General features: G+C 39.6%; 1 protein-coding gene across 6 annotated transcripts in view; it reads right to left on the bottom strand.

The window, feature by feature from the left end:
• ASPSCR1 (ASPSCR1 tether for SLC2A4, UBX domain containing) overlaps positions 1 to 17,205 on the bottom strand; it is a 108,796-nt gene extending 91,591 nt beyond the window's left edge. Inside the window, exons 1-3 of one of the 6 annotated variants that reach the window (XM_070740127.1) lie at positions 16,943 to 17,205; positions 12,846 to 12,901; positions 10,056 to 10,170 (exon numbers count right to left, since the gene is read on the bottom strand). In XM_070740127.1, coding sequence (XP_070596228.1) covers positions 10,056 to 10,170; positions 12,846 to 12,901; positions 16,943 to 17,044 — 273 coding nt within the window. In that variant the 5' untranslated portion in view covers positions 17,045 to 17,205. Of the gene's footprint in view, positions 1 to 10,055; positions 10,171 to 12,845; positions 12,902 to 16,697; positions 16,806 to 16,870 lie in introns of those variants that run through there. The other 5 variants (XM_070740128.1, XM_070740126.1, XM_070740130.1 and 2 more) reach the window with 5 other exon arrangements.
• Positions 17,206 to 19,585: the final 2,380 nt, after the last annotated feature.

Consider the following 19,585-nt stretch of genomic DNA (forward strand, 5'->3'; position numbering starts at 1 on the left):
CACGTGGTATCCCCATCCCAAGAACTTTTCTATGATTAGAATAAACAAATCAAAGAGCATATGATTTTTCTCATGTGTTAGCCTTTGACAACATATTTTAACAGACAAATATGGTAGTAGTCATGTTAATGCTTATGGTAAAATGTGATCTATAACCAAGACCAGTTGGTCTTTTACCCTGGAACCCAACTTTGCTTTTATTCCTGGTCTAGTAAGCAAAAATAATAATAAGAATAATCCTAGATTCTAAATCCTCAAATATCTCTTAAGAAATATAAATCACATCTTTAATATCTTTTAACTGCATTCTCTTGAGTTCTGGATTTGAAAAAACTGAAACATTTTTCTGATACTGGTTTTGGAGTCAAAACTGGTCTACAACTTGAAGCTGAATAACTTAACAATAAGTAGCTTGAAGCTGAATAAATTAACAATAAGTAGAGGTAATATGCCATGTTATCTTTCACATGAAAAAAAAAAGAAGGATAAACAAATGGATCGGAATTATTGTATTTTTGGACCATAAGACGCACTGGTGTATAAGACGCCCCAAGACTTAAAAGAGGCAAGTGAGGAAAAAAAGTTTTATCCTCCCCAGCCCCCAGAAGCACTCTACAGGCCTTCCAAACACACCCATTTTTTGCAAAAACACACCCGTTTTTCACCCATTTTTGTGAAAAGAGGGCACCGCAGAGGGTCTGAGAAGTCTACAGAGTGCTCTTGGGGACTGGTGGAAGGCAAAAATGCCCGTTTTTGTGAAAAACACCCCTTTTTGCAAAAAAAATTTCACCCACCTTTTCGCAAAAGCAGGGGTGTTTTTGTCTTCCTCCAGCCTCCAGAAGCACTCTGCAGCCTCCCAAACCCTCTGCACATCCCATTTTTGCGAACAACAGGTCCATGTTTTGCAAAAATGAGATACTGGGGGCGGGGCCTCAACAGGCCAAAAATGGCTGCATTTGGTGTATAAGATGCACCGACATTTCCACCATTTTTGGGGGGGAAGGTGTGTCTTGTACTCTGAAAAATATGATATGTCTGCTACCTTTGAGGATACACTAATTTGGACATACTGGTTTTTGTTCTGTTTCAACAAAAAAATATTAAGAATGTAATTTTTCCCTTTTTCAATAACATTTATGTTATACTCCTTATCATTGGCTGTACAAGATGAGGTTGATTAATTATACAGCTCAACACAGCAACTAATAGAGGATCCACCTTGACGCTAACAAATTAAGTCAGAAATTCTAAGCTATAAAATATATACAGTATAGGCCCCTTACAAATATTCAGGAACAAGTCGCAATTCCTATGCAAACAGAACAGTACATTTGCATCCTGGGTTTTAATTCTGAGTCAATTTGGTGTTTTAAATAAAATTATTTAAAACATCTAGTAAATCTAAAAGGAAGACATTATAATTGGGTATTATTACGCAAATAATGTTCATCATGAAATAATTCAAGGATCTGAAGAAAAAGAAAAGAAAATTTTATTTCTAAAATGTTGACAAGAGTTTTCAAAGTACACCCTAGCTGCCACAAAATTTCACATGCGCCCTGTTTTTGCTGGCAGGATGTTTTTGATGTCATTCTTATAGGACAGCCAAGAGAGCGACTTGCTAGAAGCTATCCGATGCTCATGGGAAACACAGCATCAAGTTAGTCACCACTCAGAAGGACTAAAGTACTTGCATCCTTCACTAATAAGGCTAGCCCAATGCCTTCCCTGCCCTAGAACAGCTTTCAGATTATTGTTGGCTCTATAAAAGTGTTGACAGCTGACATCACTAGACCACAAGATGCTTGCCCAGAAATCTACTCTGCCAATTACATCAGTTTTTAGGCAAAAGTATAAAGCCAAGAATGTCACAAATACACACTTAAGCAACTAAAACTTTACAGACATTTCAAACTATATATTAAAACTTAATCCAAAAAATTTTTAAAAGTCAATTTATAAGTTTACAACGATGGGAAACCAAGACTGATTAATAGGTAAATTATTGCCTGTCCTTTCCATCGTCAATACAGGACTTTCACCTTTCACTATCTTACAAATAGTTCAAAAGCCAGAAAGTTTCTGGAGTAAATTTAAAATTACATTTGTGTTGCACATTTCTAAATAAAACCAATCTATAAAAATGTACAAGACTCCTGGAGGGCTATATTCATCCTTATATTTCACCATATAATTGCAGTCTATCCAGCCAGGATAATATACATACATGAGTTTAAACATGAGTTTAAAAAGCTATATCCAAGGGAAGATATTCTGATATAAGAAATGTAAAGAAGATCCAGATATTTAACATTTTCTTTCTTTGTGTGGTTGATACAGCTAATAACATTAATTACTGGTTTCTTGTATTCTCTGAACTTTTTTTTCTTCCCGGAGATATTTTATTACCAGAGTAGGTAACATTATCAGCGAATAAGGGAGTAAAGTTTATTGGCCGTTGAACTGTGGTTGCTTGTCCTACCAGCCTTAATTAGAATATTACTTTTTTCTTCATTTTCCTGTTTCTCTGGCATTTGGGGGGTACTGGATAATGTAATCCAGTCCTTGGATGAAGCCGATTATCTAGGCCCTCAACAGCCAGGATTCAGGCCTGGCTACAGCATAGAAACTGCTTTGGTCGCACTGATGGATGATCTCTAGCAGGCCCGGGATAGGAGTTTATCCTCTATCCTGGTGTTCTTTGACCTCTCAGTGGCTTTTGATACCATCGACCATGGTATCCTTCTGTGCCGACTGGAGGGGTTGGGAGTGGGAGGCACCGCCTTACGGTAGTTATCCTCCTACCTCTCTGGCCAGTCGCAGTCGGTGTTAGTGGGGGGTCAGACGTCGACTCCTAGGTCTCTCCCTTGTGGAGTTCCTCAGGGGTCAGTCCTCTCCCCCCTGTAATTTAATATCTACATGAAACCACTGGGTGAGATCATCTGAGGGCATGGGGTGAGTTGTCATCAGTATGCTGATGATAATCAGCTATACATCACCACCACATGTTCACTCAGTGAAGCAGTGGAAGTGATGTGCCAGTGACTGGAGGCTGTTAGGGTTTGGATGGATGGTAACAGGCTCAAACTCAATCCCGAAAAGACAGAGTGGCTGTGGGTTCTGCCTCCCAAAGACACATCCATCTGTCCGTCCATCACTCGGGGAGGGGGGGGACTTTTGACTCCCTCAGAGAGGGTCTGCAACTTGGGTGTCCTCCTCGATCCACAGCTGACATTGGACCATCATCTTGCAGCTGTGGTGAGGGGAGTGTTCGGCCAGGTTCGCCTGGTGCACAAGTTGCGGCCCTTTCTGGACAGGGAGTCTCTACTCACAATCACTCATGCCCTTATCACCTCGAGGTTCGACTAAGGGGCTATCTTTGAAGAGTGTTCAGAAACTTCAAATCATCCAGAATGCAGCCGTGAGAGCAGTTATGGGCCTTCCAAGGCACACCCATATTTCTCCAGGACTCCGCGGACTGCATTGATTGCCGACTGGTTTCTGGACAAAATTCAAAGTGTTGGTTATGACCTATAAAGACCTACATGGCATCGGACCAGATTACCTCCGGGACCGCCTTCTGCAGCATGAGTCCCAGTGACTGGTTAGGCGCAAGAGAGTCGGCCTTCTCCAGGTCCCGTCAACTAGACAAGGGGAAGAGCCTTCTCTGTGGGGGCCTGGCCTGGAATCAGCTCTCCCCAGAGATTCGCACTGCCCCCACCATCCTCGCCTTCCGTAGAAGTTTAAAGACCTATCTGTGCCGCCAGGCTTGGGGCTATTAAACCCCAACCCTCTAGCCGACGAGTGTAGTATGTCTCGCTGTGTGAATGGGAAGGAATGATTTTAAATGTTATTAGAGTTTTTAAAGTTTTTTAGCTATATTAATTGGATTTGGTAACTGGTAACTACAGGCCAGTTAGCTTGACATCAGTTGTAGTTAAAATGATGGAGACTCTACTCAAAAAGAGGATAAATCAGCACCTAAAAAACAATAACTTATTAGACCCAAATCAGCATGGCTTTACTGAAGGCAAATCATGTCAGACTAATCTCATTGATTTCTTTGACTATGTCACAAAGGTGTTGGATGAAGGTGGTGCCGTGGATATTGCCTACCTGGACTTCAGCAAAGCCTTTGATACGGTTCCACATAAAGAGCTGATAGATAAATTAGTGAAGATTGGACTTAATCCCTGGATAGTTCAATGGATTTGCAGCTGGCTGAAGCGTAGACATCAGAGAGTTATTGTTAATGGCGAGTATTCTGAGCAGAGTCAGGTTACAAGCGGTGTGCCACAAGGATCTGTTCTGGGTCCTATTCTTTTTAATATATTTGTGAGTGACATAGGGGAAGGTTTGGTAGGGAAGGTTTGCCTATTTGCCGATGACTCTAAAGTGTGCAATAGGGTTGATATTCCTGGAGGCGTCTGTAATATGGTAAATGATTTAGCTTTACTAGATAAATGGTCTAAGCAATGGAAACTGCAGTTTAATGTTTCCAAATGTAAAATAATGCACTTGGGGAAAAGGAATCCTCAATCTGAGTATTGTATTGGCAGTTCAGTGTTGGCAAATACTTCAAAAGAAAAGGATTTAGGGGTAGTGATTTCTGACAGTCTCAAAATGGGTGAACAGTGCAGTCAGGCGGTAGGGAAAGCAAGTAGGATGCTTGGCTGCATAGCTAGAGGTATAACAAGCAGGAAGAGGGAGATTATGATCCCGCTATATAGAATGATGGTGAGACCACATTTGGAATACTGTGTTCAGTTCTGGAGACCTCACCTACAAAAAGATATTGACAAAATTGAACGGGTCCAAAGACGGGCTACAAGAATGGTGGAAGGTCTTAAGCATAAAACGTATCAGGAAAGACTTAATGAACTCAATCTGTATAGTCTGGAGGACAGAAGGAAAAGGGGGGACATGATCGAAACATTTAAATATATTAAAGGGTTAAATAAGGTCCAGGAGGGAAGTGTTTTTAATAGGAAAGTGAACACAAGAACAAGGGGACACAATCTGAAGTTAGTTGGGGGAAAGATCAAAAGCAACATGAGAAAATATTATTTTACTGAAAGAGTAGTAGATCCTTGGAACAAACTTCCAGCAGATGTGGTAGATAAATCCACAGTAACTGAATTTAAACATGCCTGGGATAAACATATATCCATCCTAAGATAAAATACAGAAAATAGTATAAGGGCAGACTAGATGGACCATGAGGTCTTTTTCTGCCGTCAGACTTCTATGTTTCTATGTTTCTATTTTTTAGATATGTATATTGTATATTGTTTTGTTATATTGTGAGCCGCCCCAAGTCCTTGGAGAGGGGCAGCATACAAATCAAATCAAATCAATCAATAAGAGATGTAATAGACGGGTCTTTGGACCCGTTCAATTTTGTCAATATCTTTTTGTAGGTGAGGTCTCCAGAACTGAACACAGTATTCCAAATGTGGTCTCACCAGCATTCTATATAGCGGGATCATAATCTCCCTCTTCCTGCTTGTTATACTCTAGCTATGCAACCAAGCATCCTACTTGCTTTCCCTACCGCCTGACTGCACTGTTCACCCATTTTGAGACTGTCAGAAGGACATCCTTTAGGGTTATCCCAAGACTGTCCTTAGGAAGCTAACACAGTCCTAGGTTGCCTTAACAGAGATAGAATCAAGACCTGTTAGTACCATTTTATAATGCCTTGGAACAGTTTTGGTTGTCACAAGAAAGATATTAAGACTCCAGAAAGAGTGAAAAGAAGATCTAATATGTGATGTCTCCACCCCTACCCCCATAAGTTTGGCCCTTGAATATATTGGACCAGGTCCATGATGGTCATAGTATAGTTAAAGAAATTATAACTGTACATGTAAGTATTTAACAGCATAATCTGTTTTATCTTGAATTTATATCTATTGTAATCAAAGACCTTATTCCAAGAACAATGTGCAGACTTCAAGTTTAGCGATCTAGCATCTACAAAAGAGCCTGATGAAATAAACATACTGTATTGGAAAACTTTCCATTTATCCAAAGCTATTATGGATGACATTAACAATATTGAGATGGTTCCAAAGTAATTAAGTGTGCATCTGGAAACCAAATTCCCTGACTCTTCTCTTATTGATACTGCTTTCCCAAAGGTGACATATTCAATTAAATTGGATGAGCTAAGGTGTGAAAACTATGGGAAACAATCTGCTTAGGGTTTGTGCTTCCACCCAGTTTTCAGTTCTCTTCTCTGATGAGAGTATTTTTAGGAGATTGGGAGGAGCTTCTCCAGGAAAAAGTACTCAAAAAGATGAAATATAGAATTTGTAGTCCTCCAATATTCATTCATTCATTCATTCATTTATTCTATTTTTATGCCGCCCTTCTCCTTAGACTCAGGGCGGCTTACAACAAGTTAGCAATAGCACTTTTTAACAGAGCCAGCATATTGCCCCACAATTCGGGTCCTCATTTTACCCACCTCGGAAGGATGGAAGGCTGAATCAACCTTGAGCCGGTGATGAGATTTGAACCGCTGACCTTCAGATCTACAGTCAGCTTCAGTGGCCTGCACTACAGCACTCTACCTGCTACGCCACCCCGGCTCTTTAACAATTTTTAAAACTTCAAAAAGTGAAAGTTGTGAAATATTACCCACCAATTGCCAAAAACATTCAAAGCAAACATTTCAGTATTACTTAAATTATCTTTTTTCCATCCAATAGCCCATGATGGAACCAAATTAGCATAAACTTTATCTTCTGGATGTGAGTTTCACACAAAAGTTCAGGTTTACAGAAGTTTGAAAAGGTTCTGCTGAGATGAGTTTATCTCATGCAACCTTTAAACACTGTTCGCAGACCAAGTGGGGGATCTACAGGAACATGTATTTTGTGAAAATGAAATCAAGATGAAAGTTAATTGCTTACAAAGCCAATTCCACAGTTCCTTTTTGCTAACAGCTGCTCCAGAAAAAAATATAATTTTTGCTTCAATTTCTTATCTGAAAAGAATGGGCACTTCTTTCAAATCAAGTTTCATTTGGGATTTGGCAACAATCAGAGATTTTCTTTTACCTTAAGATACTTAGTAATGAATGAGAATAAGGTATCCAATTTAAAAAACCCAATAAAACTAGAATTATAAGGGCTACTTATCTCCTGAGTCTACATACATACATACATACTATTCAAGTGTTGCAATAACTCAATAAAAATTACCTCTAACAAAAATCAGAAACAGGGCTAGGAATTATCAGTTATGATAAAATAGAAGGAATAAAACATTATTAATATCCCAGATTAAACATACAAGGCATAGGAGGCACTTTTCAAGTAACTGTCCTATTATTGTTAAGCACACAATTAAAGTTTGTTCTTAGATTAGAATACTGCAGCATTCAAGACCACAAATATTCATAGAAAAGTTGTTCTAAATATTAATTACTTAATTGTTGTCATTGTACAGCATACTAATAAAACAAAATTCACATAACACCCAAAGGGACATGATTTCATAGATTTAAAGGACATTTGTGCATGCAAATGTTGCATGACACAAAGACCTAGATGCATATTCAGCTGTCTTGAAAGGTAGGAACTGCACCAATAGGACACATAAAGAACTACTAGACAGAATCAAAGCAACAACAAAAAAAATCAAACTTCCTTTTACAGTTAGTAAGATTTAAGTTATGCGCAATATCCGGAAAAGGCTTGTCTGACTCTTAGCATCTAGACAGAGATTTTTAAGCACCGCTAAACGGTAAATTTTTGGTTGAAAAATCCATCATCCTGGGCCCTTTTCAGATGTCAACCATTACACAACTTGCGATCAAGAAAAAAGGCTGTCAAATCCTGAGGATGATGAGATCTACCCAGAGGTGGGCTGCCAAGGTGAAACGGCGACGCGTGCCCTCCCCCATGGCTCCAACCGCCAACAGAGTCCAGAGCAATGATGCCACTGCACCTATGTGTCCAAGTGTGATTTCGCTACCTGTCCACCAGCTACCTGTCCGCCAGCACCCAGAGCCACAGGGGCAAGCACGCATCACCGTTCTACCCCAGCATCCCACCTCTGGATCTACCTTGCAGGCAGAAATAATAGCAAAGAAAGTGCAAAATGTTCCTTTAGTGGCCCCGAGGCAAAACGAAAGCAGAATGACAGAACAAAAGGCCCCATTCCAGAGTTTTCCTGGATGGAGAAATCACCAGCTAAAAGCTCTTACAAAGCTTTACAAACAGGCAGAAATCCGCTTCGAGGAGACCGTTAAGCTGCGCCCTTCCTGGAAGGAAGCCCTTCTACCTGCCCACTTACAGAGGGAACGGGGCTGCTTTCATCGCACCCGTTGCCCAAGCCCACTCCGAGCTCGGCTCCTTGCTCAAATGGTCGGGGGAGGAGGTAGGGGGGATGTTAGTAAACCAGGGTTTAAACAGAATCTGGTTTAATACTTAATGTGTGAAGTCACCCTGCCTACATGTCCTGATTTCATTCATTCTCTCGGCGGGAGAGCTTTCAGGCAAAGCCCATCTCGGACCTCCCTGATGCCTGGGAACGGTGGGCAGAGATTCCCCGAGGAGCTACTTTTCCCGCTGCAAGGCTTTTTTTTCTTTGAAGCGGGGCGGCGGCTAGGAGATGAGGCAGCTGAGGTAAAATCAAGCTGCTCAGCCACGATCGGCGGCCTGGAGAAGGTGGAGGGGGGACCGGCCACCCCCTTCTCTCCTGAGGCCACCTTGGGCCGATCGTGCGTGGGACGGTCGGGTGCGGGGAGCGTCCACAGCTCCCCCTCAGTGGTAGTCCCACTGCCCAGCCGCCCTCCTTTGCTCCCTCAGGCTTGCAGCGGCCATGTCGCCTGCCAGGCCTGACGAGATGCCCTCCGGGTGCCGAATTTCTCACTCATATTATTTTATATGCTGAAATTTAAACTCAACACACTGCTGGATTCTCCCTGTAAAACACAACTAGAATGTAAAAAAATATGTGATTTCTAAAAGCTAGATTTAGAAATAAACTTTTTATTATTTTATTTAAAAATAATTCTACTACCATGTTTTTCCCAAAATAAGATGTCTTATATTTTTTTGAACCCTAAAATAAATGTTTTGGCTTATTCCCATGCACTCAAAAGCCCAATTGGGCTCATTATCAAGGGATGTCCTATTTTGGGGGGAACAGGATAGATTTAGAAACAAAAACAAAGGTACATAATATTCTAAATAAATATTCAATAAGATCAGTTATAGTTCTTCCAAGACAGCAGCTTATGATTAAATCTACCCACTTCTAGATATAAAAAGATACTAATAATTATTTGCCATACATAAAAAGGCAGCCTACTTGAAGAATCAGGTTCCCAGAATTTAAGAATACATTGAGAAACCCAGCGGTATTCACATACAACAGCACATGCTTGTTTGACAGTGTTCTCTCATTAACAAGTCAGGACAGACCCATTCATTTTTTTAAAGTGATAATTTAAAAGGGCTAACTTGCTCTTTCCCAGATAAATCAAAGTTTTAAGTCAATGCAAAGTATGATTTGTGTGCTATTAACACAAGAATCAGTCAGATTTTCTAATTTTCACATAAGTAAACTACAATGCAAGCATCCAGGTTTGTTAATACCACCTACTGGCAGAAACTGCACATGCTTGTTTTCAGGTTGTATAAAAACACAATTATATTTGAAATATAGTAGAATGTTCTTTTAAAAACTGAAATTCTGCTATTGCTATGTTATCTCCATTCCTTTCTTTCTCCTTCTTGTATTAATGTATTAATGCAATACACTAAACTGTATTAATAAACGGAAAAAGGAGGAAGGGAACTAAAAATGAAAAATAAATCAGCATATTCTATAGAGTTTAAAGAATGTTCTTATACAGTATTTTAAAATGCATAACACTTCATTTAAATAATTTATATTCATATATATATATTTACCATAAGGTAAATAGGGATCCCTGCTAAGGGGGAGGGGAACATATCGCTATCGAATAAAAATCTAAGTCTTTATTCATTGATAATAAATAAAAATAAAGTTACAATAAAGGGAAAAATACATACTGTATTTTCAATCCCTATTCTGTTACGAGAGATTGGCACCATCTCCAATTTGGCATTGTTGGGTAGGTTGGCAAATCTCCACTGCAGAGAAAGATCCAGCACGGTCCTCTGAAATCTGCAACACATACATGCCTGTTAATAAGTTTTTACACTGAAGCTGCATCATTTTTTTTCAATATATTATTTCTAAAAGCGATTATATCAATCAATTCAGTAGAAGGATAAGCTCTTATTTGGGGAAACAATGATTAAAATGGAAGTTAGTCAGAAATGCTAAATTTACATTCAGATAATCTCAGACTTATTGCCACTCATCCAGTGACTGTTTAAAATTACGGCAGTGATGAATGAAGAGACTTACAAAGGGCGCCTGTGGTTTGTTTGTTTATTTGTTTGTTTGTTTGTTTGTTTATTTATTTATTTATTCATTCATTCATTGATTCAATTTTTTTTATGCTGCCCTTCTCCTTAGACTCAGGGCGGCTTACAACATGTTAGCAATAGCACTTTTTAACAGAGCCAACATATTGCCCCCACAATCCAGGTCCTCATTTTACCCACCTCGGAAGGATGGAAGGCTGAGTCAACCTTGAGCTGGTGATGAGATTTCAACCGCTGACCTGCAGATCTACAGTCAGCTTTATTGGCCTGCAGTACTGCACTCTACCTGCTGCGCCACCTCGGCTCTTATTTGCATCAGGGACATCTGATCAAAATTTGAACACTTAAACAGCCTACCCACAATTATGACCACAGAGATACTTCAACTTCCCATCTGCCTATCTCCTCCCTATCTATACTCTTCTGATCTCTAGTCCTGTGCTTCCCTCCCCAGTTGACCTTTACTGTTTCTTGCTCCTGCTGATGAGGTCTATTTACCATGGCCCTTTGCAAGGCAGCTACTGGCCACATGAGGCTTTCTTCCAGGTCACGCACAGTGCCTTCCTTAAAAGACTGAGACTGGAACTGGGTTGGGGTGTGTAAGGCTTTGCAATGCACTGCTGGGCTTTGTGCTGTGGCTCAGGGGCCACATTTTGCAGCCCCAGAGAGGTAATGCACTAAAAATGTCCTTTGTGTCATTCTCCTGCATTGAATTGGGAGGCTGGCCTTTGCACTGCAGCTCAGGGGCTAACTTTTACAGCCCCAGAACCATGTCACATCTGTCATCAATGGGAATGACAAGCAGCCCTGGAGCCATGCAACTCTGGGGCTGCCTGTTGCCAGATTAGGATGGGTTCTCAGCTAATAACAATCAGTGCCAGGGCTGCTTCCACCAAGCAATGTGAGCATGTCAAATCTCACTTTACAACTGCATCACTTAGCAACAGAAATTCTGTTCCCATTTGTGGTATGAATAGAGGAGCTACTGTATGATACTAAGCCATAAGATAGTGTGCTTTATTTCATTGTATATGAAGCCATGTATTGAGATTTTATTCACCAAAGGTTTATGGATTAATGCTGAATGATTCTAACCAGTTATGGTTTATTCAACAAGTCATGTTTAGGCAAACCATGACTTAGCACAATGTCGGAACCAATCAATCAGTGTATTTACAAAGAATGCTAAGCCAAATTTGGAATCAGTTATGTCATCCAAAACCATGGACAATTGAAAATAAAGCTAAGCTACTAGGGTGTGGGTATATGCCCACTGATCACTTAAAAAAAAAATGAAGGGGCTGGGAAATTAATTGTGTCAGCTGAGCAACCAAAATAAAGTTATCTGAAATACCAGCCAGTAGGAGAATCAGGTACAAACTATTTCCAGAATTTGTTCTGCAGCTAGAACCCATAATATTTGGAAATATTCATAAACACCACTTTCTCTTAAAAACATAACCAAGTCAATATGGCAACTATGATACTGGTATTTAATAATTATTAACTAATAATAATTAATATTAATGTTATAATGAACAGTCATTTGCCTATTATGTTATTAAGTTCTCCAATAAATTTAAATTTAAAGATTTTAGAATTTTATACCCAAATTATCTCAATTATTAAGGCATTGAGGGGTCTCCCTACTAGAATGTGTTTATCTTACTGTAAGTAGAAAGAGAAGATATGAATTTCCATTATAGTACAATATGCTGTAATTTGATATAATAATGAATAGTTAACTTCTGTCAAACCTCAATCTAGAAAACATGCAGATTCAGAATCAGATAACTAAAGGGAGTACCTTTGGAATTACTACTATAAACACTTTCAGAAGTTTTTTCCTATAAAATAATGGCAAAGAAAGAGGAAAATGCCAATCTGATTGGTTACCAATCTGCTTTCAGGTATAATTCAAGATGCCGATTTTAACATTATAAACATGGGATTGGACTATCTACATTTGGTGGGTACCAGGAATGTACCCTTTCTACTGTGGTGCCTGCGTTAAGGAATATCCCCCCTCCCCCCCAAAAAATAGTTCTGCCCCACTCCTTTTGACATTCCAAAAGACCAGACTATATGACCAAGTCTGGGGGGGTGCCAACAAAACCAGAGACTTGGCTAGATGGCTCCATCACACAAGTGAGCATTCTTAATGTTTATGTTTATGTTTATTTAGATTTGTATGCCGCCCCTCTCCGCAGACTCGGGGCGGCTGATCTCTCTCTGCCTAGGGTTTGTACATTTGTTTTTTATAATATTTATCTTTTGATGTGAATTTTTATGCTTTTCTATCTGTTGTTTTTTATCTCGTGTTTTATTCAATGTATATCACCCAGAATAGCTTTTTGTGAGATGGGCAGCCATACAAATTTGATTAATAAATAAAGCAGTAAGACTTACTTCAAATCATATTCATTAGCATTAAAATTCTGCTTTCTACAAACTTCTTCCAAGACCTGAAGGGAAAAAAATATAGAGAATTAACTTGGATTGATATACACAAGATATTTCAAATAGATTATTTACTTTCTCCTCGCTTATGTGTCACGTAGGAAATCAAATTCACATCTACTTAGGGAAGAACAACCTTTTTCCCTCATAATTTAAATCAACAAAAATGCATTTTAGAATCATATGGACTGCTCATAAATAATACTACTTTTCACAGAAAGTGGGGTACCTCAATTATATTAGTTCTAGACACAACATGATCACTGAATCTTGGCTATAACAAGTGCCAAAATAAAAGTAGTCCTCAAATTACAACTGTAATTGTGCCTAGATTTACTTCATAAGTCATAACTGTCATTAAGTAGGCCTCCACTTGACTATGACCAATTTTACGATCTTTTTTGCAGCAGTCATAAAGCAAATGTAGCAGTTGTAATGCAAACACCACAGAAACATCATAAATTATGGTCATATGACCACAGGTTGCTAAAAATGACTGCAAAGGTGTGCCCTATTTATCAAGAATTCAAAATGTGATATAACTATGGGAAAAGATCCTTCACCATTAAAACTTCAAATCCAGGTTGCAAGTAGCCCTCAGATGGTCTGTGAAAACTTTGAGTAATTTCTAAGTCAACGGCCATAAATCAAGGACCTGTAGTTTATGCAGAGTGCCAATAGCTATGGTGTTGAATCTGTATCAAAATACCCATTTGTTTACTGCCAGATAAATGTCACAGGCTTATAGTTGTGGGGACAAAATTTAGGGAAAGCCCTATGTCCTTTAATATGCAGGAATGGCTCAGAAAGATTATAAATTATAAACATGTTAAATGTAAGTAGTATAGGCATCTATCTTATCTCAAAAAAATAAGATTTGTTTAATATTTAGATAAGAATCGTGTTTCTATCAATTGGACTTGAAAGTTTGAAAAAAATCTGGAAAAAAGTAGTTTCACACCATTTTCATAATGCTGATAAAACAGTATGAATATATTCGTGTAGTAACAGAAGCAGAACTCAACTTGATTACCAGAAATAGAAAATAACCTGTGATATAAATTTACTGTGTTTAGTGTCTATGTCCATATATGAAACACAATCATACAATTGTTTTGTTTTAACTTCGCCCCAAATGTCAATATAATCACTTCCCATGTCTTGGAATAACTGTCAATCTTGTCACTTGTACTTATTAAATAAGCCATACTTAAATTTTGAAAATGGCTTAACACAAACTGCCAAACTAGTCTGTATGAAAAGATACTACTGTATAACCAAAATTTGTTTGCATGGCAAGAAAAGAGTTAACGTGAACAAATGTACTTATTTCTATATTCTCTTCCTCCCAGAGAAGTTCAGGAAAAAAAACAAGTTTAAACAAAATAAATCAAATATCAACAACTAAAAACAAATGTGGAATTAAAATATTGCTTTACCTCAGCAGGGCACTAGAAACATAGCTATAGAAGTCTTATATTAAGTTAAATGAAAGACATTTATCTTTCATTTACACATACCTCACACAAAACACGTTAGCCATGTCTACATGAAGATAACTCTCCATTGTGCAGGACTCTAACCATAAACATTCAAACCAAGAATCTGTTATGCTTGCCATTATAGTCAATATATCCCCCAATATATCATGTCAACCCAGCAATAAATTTCATCCTATCAAGATTGACACATCACACTAAGTAAAAAGGTTGCTTTAGTTTTCCTTAATTTATTGGTACTACATTATGAACAGAATTGTTGGCGGTAAACCACAACATATTGTTTAACACAATAGGTTATTTTGAGCTTATTTAATGTCATATTTAAAAACTGAGGCTTAATATGATGTATAATCTCTTAAGGCGATGAACTAGTCTCTGTGTCAAGTGTAGTAGAATATAAATTGGGATCTACTATGGATATTCAGTTTATCTATGAAATTCTATAAACTGTCTGAAAACAATCTCACCACTAAATTACCTGTAAATTGCGGAGAAGAAAATTTGAAAGAAAAACTAGGAGTCATTGGATGTGAATGCGCTGTTTTAGATTACCTCATGCTATGCAAATCCAGCTCTTGTGGTTAGTCTCTGGATCAGCATATCATGAGAACCCAGAAAAATAGATCAAGTAAAACATCAGTAAAATAACCATAGGAAGCATTTCATGCAAATATAGCAATTCATTTTAATCTGGTTTTAAACTAATACAAGGATTATCTGGAAAGTAAGGTTACAAGGCACTTAGCTCTTGTGGGGAATGTTCATGGGGGAAGTTGGTATTACTATTGTGTAGCAGGAAGCCAGCGGAAGCGAAGGAGCAGTGCCAGTGGTCAGTAGATCATCGACTGGCATTGTGGTGAAGGTTAGAGATGAGCGTCCTCATTCCGTTTCCCTCCAAGTGCAAAATGGGTACGCAATTTCAATTTCAGAAGGATGGAAATTACAATGAAGACAGAAGTGGACGGCTGTCCGTTGTAACTGATGTCATGGTGCAGAAAATTGACCCATTTTGTCACATGCTGTCTTGACATTACATCATCTCCATAAACTGACATGATTTCACGATGAATCGCAGCAGCGTTCATGTCCTTAGCATTCAGGTAGTCTTTTATACTACCTGACTTCAGGAAGTGCTTGTAGGGTAGTAGTACTTTCCCTCCAAGTACTTCACACTTGGAGGAAAACGGAATGGGGACGCTCACCTAACCTTCACCACAACACCAGTCTATGATCTATTGACCACTGGCACTGCTTGTTCGCTTCTGCTGGCTTCCCACTACACAATAGTAATACCAACTTCCCCCACAAACATTCTCCGCGAGAGCTACGTGCCTTGGAAACTTACTTTCCAGATAACCCTCATAGTAAAAACCATACAATGGACCCCAAAACTCTTAAGTATTCCAATTTCTGATTCAATCACTTATACAGATAATTTCTCTTCAGCTCCTTTTCCTTTACATAGACCATATTTAACAACAGTTAATTCAACTGCTTTCATTATCCCAATTTTTCTGGCTTCACATAACACTCTGAACCATAGAGTAATCATACAGATGGGGGTTGGTCGGAGGTTATGCCTGGCTAATTTGTGGCTCAATAGATCATGTAACCTACTACTACTTTTATTTTTCATGGCAGCTCCTCCCCAAGTTACACTTAGTAAGGCAAGCCTGCTCCAAATACACTTTGGCATAGTATAAGGCAGTGATAGCAAACCTATGGCATGGGTGCCACAAGTGGCATGCGGAGCCTATCTACTGGCACGTGAGCCGTTGCACTAGCTCAATTCCAACATTTATGTGTGTGCCAGACAGCTGATTTTTGGCTCGCACAGAGTTCTGGGAGTGTGTTTTTGGCTTCCAGAGAGCCTCCAGGTAGATGGTGGAGGGCATTTTTAACCCACCCACCCCCTCCACGGAAGCCTTTGGAGCCTGGGGAGGGCAAAACACTTGGACCCACCAGAAGTTGGAAAACAGACCGTTTCCAGCCTCCAGAGGAATTTGGGGGGGCGAAGTTGTTTTCGCCCTCCCCAAGCATTGAATTGTGGCTGTGGGCACTCACATGCTCTTTCAGCACCTGAGGGGGAAAAAGGTTCACCATCACTGTGTACTATGCCAGAGTATAGGAGCCAAACACACTTTGTATAGGGACCACCAAATACACTTTGCGAATATAGGGGCACTAGTGCTTTCTGTTCCCCAGGAGAGAACCAGAATGGTGAGAATCCACAGAAAGAGGCAGTGTTCCACGGAATCCCTTTTGCAGAGAGGAGCGTGAGACAGCACAGTCCTCTCACCTGGGTAGCACATACCGCCCCCCTTCCCTTCTTCAAAGGCCTAGCTTTCTATTTTTTTAACCACACGGTCCACCCGCACGCCTTCTGCTTTCCCCAAAAACATTCTGCGACCCCGAGCTACTGAGGGAAACGACCTGTCCGCAGCAGAGCCAATCATAACGTAGCCTGCTCACCTGTTTTCCAGGCCGGGGCCAATCAGAGCGAACGCAACCCTCCCCCACCACTTTGCCCGTCAACAAGCCCACCTGGATCAACGGGGTGCTTGGGCCTACTCGGACCGTCACTCGCCTCCCATTCGGGACCAACACCGACACGGCGGAAGTAGCCCCTCCGCCGGCCGCCGACATCTTTCTCTAGTTCGCTCACTGTCCTCCTCGTCCCTCCCTCCTCCTGCTAATGCAGGCCAGCTTTCCGCCAGCTTCCCCCGCCCCTTGTAGGCACCAGGTTCTTCCGCAGCGCAGCCGAATGGCCACGGCGGAGGGGCGCGGCTTCGACGTCGGACCACCCCGCTTCGCGCTTCATTTCTGCGGGTCTGTGTCTGCCCTCGGCGACCCTTCTTTACCGAGCAGAGGGAGCTTGGTCGAAGGGAACTCTCGACACGTGCAAGGCAGCTTTGCCTGGAAACCCCCCCCCCCCTCCTTTGGTTTAACATGTGAACTTGTTGTCCTTCTGGGCTTGTGGAGGCGTCTCCTCCGTTGCTCGCATTTTGCCGCCTTTTTTCCCCCTCCGCTTCTCTTAAGCGATCCGGAGCGCTTTTCGGCTGTGTACTTGGACCGTCCGTGCAGGCGCTAATATTATATGGGCCACCTGAAAGATTGAGGAATTTCAGCGTCTTCTACGTGTAAAAAGATGGGCAGGGTTATATAAGTATCCTGAATGGAAGGCTCATTTAAAAAAAAAAATGTTGGGTATACCTGGACTGCATTCAACTGCTTGACTGGATCATGGCTTATTGAATAAACCTCAATTGACTTAACCACCCACCAAAAAAAGTTGCGAGTTGGGCGGCTTATAAATTAAATAATTTTTTTTTTTAAAGCATATCAAGTTCTAGGCCTAATTGTGATTGTTAGTAATCAAGAAGCCCCGAGTTTTCGGAAAAGGGCGGCATACAAATAATAATATAATAATAATAATTCTAGTATCTTGTGAAAAAGGTTTATTCCTCTGAAGGCTCTGAGACTTAGAACCTTACAGGAATAAGCCTTTTCAACAAAAGACACTTTGCCATTGTTTATATGGAATACAACATGCTAGAATCACTGAATTCACTGACCAGATTGACATTTTAATCTATAATGTGATGTGTTTAGTTTTGGCTAGTATTTATATTGTCCAGATTGAATTGCTGTACATTTATTGTAATATACTATTATTTAAATTGAATGTTATCCTTTATTTACAGTTCTCGAGGCATTTTATCATTGAATAAAAAGTCACATATAAGAATACCACTTTCATCTGGCCAACAACTGGAAAAAGACAATCCGTGTGTCATAAACAGGTATTGCTGACAAACTGATTTACCAGCTGGAGTCTACTTCTTTCAAATTTAGCTCTCCCTCTACTTGCCAGATATTTGGCTCACCTAGTGCTTGAAAAACAGGGGTGTCAAACTGGCGGCTGTGGGCTGGATACCTCACATGCAGGCCCACCCCAGCTCCACAAAGGGAAAAAATGGCACAATACCTCACGTGACAGCAGCATAATGCCGTGAGTTTGACGCCCATGTTGAAAAGCAACTCCATAACTCATAGTTGATAGGCGCAACAATAGTAGACCCCTGTTCCTGGCACAATCCCATTATTGCATTAACTATTAGGTGATCCTTTTTAAAAAAAAAACTGTTTAAGAGAGTGAAAGAGTGTTGAATACATGGTTAGAAGTAGAAACATAGAACATAGAAACATAGAAGTCTGACGGCAGAAAAAGACCTCATGGTCCATCTAGTCTGCCCTTATACTATTTTCTGTATTTTATCTTAGGATGGATATATGTTTATCCCAGGCATGTTTAAATTCAGTTACTGAGGATTTATCTACCACGTCTGCTGGAAGTTTGTTCCAAGGATCTACTACTCTTTCAGTAAAATAATATTTTCTCATGTTGCTTTTGATCTTTCCCCCAACTAACTTCAGATTGTGTCCCCTTGTTCTTGTGTTCACTTTCCTATAAATTCAAAATAATTTTATACGCATTCTGTGGATTGCATAATGCAGCAAGAGTCTCCATCACCTGAGCGTAAAGCCTTGGGTCATCTGTTTGGTCCAAGTATAAAGTGCTAAAACCCAAAAACTAGAGTTGAAATCCAGAGATTCTGAATCAAACTCCAAGATATGACAACCTTGCATTCAGTGTGTTATTAATCTAAAGTCCTAAGAGATATTGGGAAATATATCAACAGTACAGACCCCAACTCTTCTTTCTCTCTCATTTTCTCTTCTCTCTACCAACAAGATGACAGAAATATTAATATTAAAATATTAATCTGAATCTTTTCTGTTGTGTTACATATCTTTCAGGTACATTTTAAGTAGTCCTAGTATGGGATACATGCTTTTTTCCATACTGAAACAGATCCCAAGTTAATCAGTGGCTGAATTCACACATCATATTGTGTTTCAGATGATTTTGACAGAACATTTTATGGACCTCACAAGTGTGTGAATTACATTTATTATGTCTATTCATTCAAAAAGAAGGACAACAGGAAAATGATAATTTCAAAATATTTTAACATAACCTTTTTAGAAATAGTTTTCATTCTATGTCTCAAATATTAATATAAACATTACCTAATTTCCATACTGATTTATTGTTATTCGGTATTTCTTTTCTAGACTCAGTGCTATTTCAAAAACTTTAGTTGATTTCCCAAACAGTTGTAT

The sequence above is a fragment of the Erythrolamprus reginae genome, chromosome 2 (genome assembly GCF_031021105.1).
Source record: "Erythrolamprus reginae isolate rEryReg1 chromosome 2, rEryReg1.hap1, whole genome shotgun sequence".
Lineage (NCBI taxonomy): Eukaryota > Metazoa > Chordata > Lepidosauria > Squamata > Dipsadidae > Erythrolamprus > Erythrolamprus reginae.